This window comes from Rhea americana, unplaced genomic scaffold (assembly GCF_003343005.1).
Source record: "Rhea americana isolate MKP2758 unplaced genomic scaffold, rheAme1 scaffold_735, whole genome shotgun sequence".
In the NCBI taxonomy this organism is placed as follows: Eukaryota; Metazoa; Chordata; class Aves; order Rheiformes; family Rheidae; genus Rhea; species Rhea americana.
The window spans coordinates 3,930-6,495 of NW_028186907.1; the positions used below are offsets into that span (position 1 = coordinate 3,930).

At 67.6% G+C, this 2,566-nt stretch overlaps 2 protein-coding genes across 2 annotated transcripts in view; both read left to right on the plus strand.

Moving 5' to 3' along the window:
- Positions 1 to 2: 2 nt before the first annotated feature.
- Positions 3 to 2,566, plus strand: part of LOC146586011 (retinol dehydrogenase 16-like) — a gene marked incomplete at its 5' end in the record, with an annotated part of 4,108 nt that continues 1,544 nt past the window's right edge. Inside the window, 4 exons of the mRNA XM_085321961.1 lie at positions 3 to 175; positions 259 to 422; positions 507 to 718; positions 1,957 to 2,094. Coding sequence (XP_085178087.1) covers positions 3 to 175; positions 259 to 422; positions 507 to 718; positions 1,957 to 2,094 — 687 coding nt within the window. The remainder of the gene's footprint in view (positions 176 to 258; positions 423 to 506; positions 719 to 1,956; positions 2,095 to 2,566) is intronic.
- LOC146586012 (retinol dehydrogenase 16-like) overlaps positions 1,192 to 2,566 on the plus strand; it is a 5,811-nt gene continuing 4,436 nt past the window's right edge. The window contains exon 1 of the mRNA XM_085321956.1: positions 1,192 to 1,600. The gene's annotated coding sequence lies outside the window, so the exon portion shown is untranslated. The remainder of the gene's footprint in view (positions 1,601 to 2,566) is intronic.

The window sequence follows — 2,566 nt, forward strand, 5'->3', positions numbered from 1 at the left end:
TGCTGAACGTCAACCTGGTGGGGCTGGTGGAGGTGACGCTGAGCTTCCTGCCCCTGGTGCGGCGCGCCCGGGGCCGCGTGGTCAATGTGGCCAGCATCCTGGGCCGGCTCGCCTTCTTCGGCGGTGGCTACTGCCCTTCCAAGTACGGCGTGGAGGCCTTCTCCGACAGCCTGCGGTAAGTGCTCCTCGCCGCTCCGCCGCCCCGCGGCCGGCAGGACGRGATCCCGCTGTGCGGCCCCTGATGCAGCTCCGTTGCAGGCGCGAGCTCCGTGACTTCGGGGTGCGGGTGGCCATCGTGGAGCCGGGGTATTTCCGCACCAGCATGACGGACATTGCCCGCAGCCTGGAGGCCCTGGAGCGGTGCTGGGAGCGGGCGCCGGCCGGCGTGCGGGAGAGCTACGGGCAGCACTACTTCGAGAGCTGTAAGAGCCCGGCGGCAGGGAGGGCAGGGGCTGGGGCGGCCGGTGCCCACGGCGCTCACCCTCCTCCTCCTCCTCCACTCCCAGTCCACAGGGCCTTCGAGGCATTGCTGCGGACGCGCTACAGCAGCGACCTGTCGCCGGTCACCGGCTGCATAGAGCACGCGCTGACAGCGGTGCATCCCCGCACGCGCTACGCCGCCGGCTGGGAAGCCCGTCTGCGCTAYATCCCGCTCTCCTACCTGCCCACCGCCCTGGCCGACTGGCTCCTGGCCCCAGCTCTGCCCCRGCCGGCCCAGGCGCCCTGAGCCCACGGCTGGGACAGGCTGCCACCCCGGGGTGCTCCGTGGCTTGTCCATGGGGCTCGTGCCCCACCGGGGCTGTGGGAGCGGGGTGAGGCTGCGTATTAATAATAAAGCCAGGGCCGACTGTGCTCGAGCAAGCAGTGCATCCCCGGCTGCGGCCTTCGGGCACCTGGGGGCAGCCCCCGGGGCGGCCGCTCTTTCCATTTCTGGAGTTGGGTGTCTCTGCGGGCAATGGGCACAGCGGTGTTTGCCTTGCGTGCCCAGCAAGTGCAGCTTATCTGGGGGGGTCAAGGCTGAATGGTGGAGCCAAACACTGCTCTCTCGCGCAGTGGGTGAAAAGCTGCTCAGTGCTGGCACGTCCCCTGTCCTGTTCTGGCATGGTCGTGCCAGCTCCATCCCACGGGACTGGCCTTGGGCTGGGACYGGCGCCTGCGCAGCAGCGACATTCCTGAACTGAGGCGAGCGAGTTGCCGCGCAGCTGGTGGGGTCGGCTGCSGCAGAAACCCCGGACGGGCGCAGCCTGGCCAAGGCATCAGCGAGCGGGAGGTTGGCCTGGCATCGCACCTGCCCCAGGTTCGCTGGATAGAGACTGCTCAGCCAGCAGCTGCTGTTGCAAGGGGAGAGGAGCAGGGTGGAGTTTGGCACAGCAGGACTGCACTGACCTGTGGCCAGCAAACGCCCTTTGGGCTCTCAGCCCTCCTCTGCGGGAACTTACTTCTCTGGAGCCAGGAGGCATCGGCTCAGACAGGTTTCCCAGTCTGTCCGAGCAGCACCGGCTCCTCTCACACCTTGGAGTCCCGCTGATCCAATTCCTGCAGGTGGTGAGCACGTGCGCTGGGTGAGAAGAGCCTAAGCGATTAGAAACCTCGTCTGCTGGTAGGTCACCCCTGGCCATAAGGGGCATAACCAGGTGCTGGGCTCAGTGCCGCAGCACTGGGGTGAGCCGCAGCTGGGCTCCTGCCCTGGGCGCCCCGAGCAGCACAGCTAGAGTGGACCCAGGCATGGGAGCCCTGGCACTGGGGTGCAGCCGAGAGTGGGAACCCCAGCACCAGGGCAGACCTGAGCATGGGGACCCTCAGCACCAGGGTGGACCTGGGCATGGGAACCTTGGCACCGGGGCAGACCCAGGCGTGGGAACCATCAGCACCAGGGTGGACCCAGGCACRGGAATTATGAGCACTGGGGCAGACCTGCGTGTGGAGACCTTGGCACTGGGGTGGACCTGGGCACAGGAACTCCGCGAGCTGCCCTACGGCCGGGAGGACCTTGGGGCATCGTCGCGCTCACCCAGTGCCTCTGTTGCCCTGCCGGTGGCAGGGGCCAACGGTGCGGCCCGGGTGCCGCTGCGCCATGCCTGGGGCACATTGCGGGTAGATGCTGCAAGGGCAGGTTTGCACCCGTCCCGGCTCTGCCTGGGCAAGACGTGATCCTGCAGCGCCTGGTGCTGGCGGCTGGGCTGGGGGAGTGCRTGGAAGCTGCTGGTGAGGATGCACCACTCCCTAGAAAAGGCACYGCATGTGGGACAGCTGCTGGCATCATGCCAGCCTCATGGCTTTCAGCCTGCTTTGGGACACGTGATGGCCCACTAAAGCACTACAAGGTGCTACTGGGCCCATAGGACTGAGTCATGCCAAGGAGGCCATGGAAGGGCCGGGAAGGGGGCTGGGATGTGGCCCTGCAGCAAGGTACGTGGGGGGTTGGGGCAGGACCGTGGGGCAGGACGTGGGCCGTGCAGCCACCCGGGTGACTGGGACAACAGTGGGGGGCTAAGACAGGGAGCAGGGCAGGTGCATGCCTCCCGCTGGGTGCTCAGCCAGCCCCATCACCTCCCGTGTGCCCCCA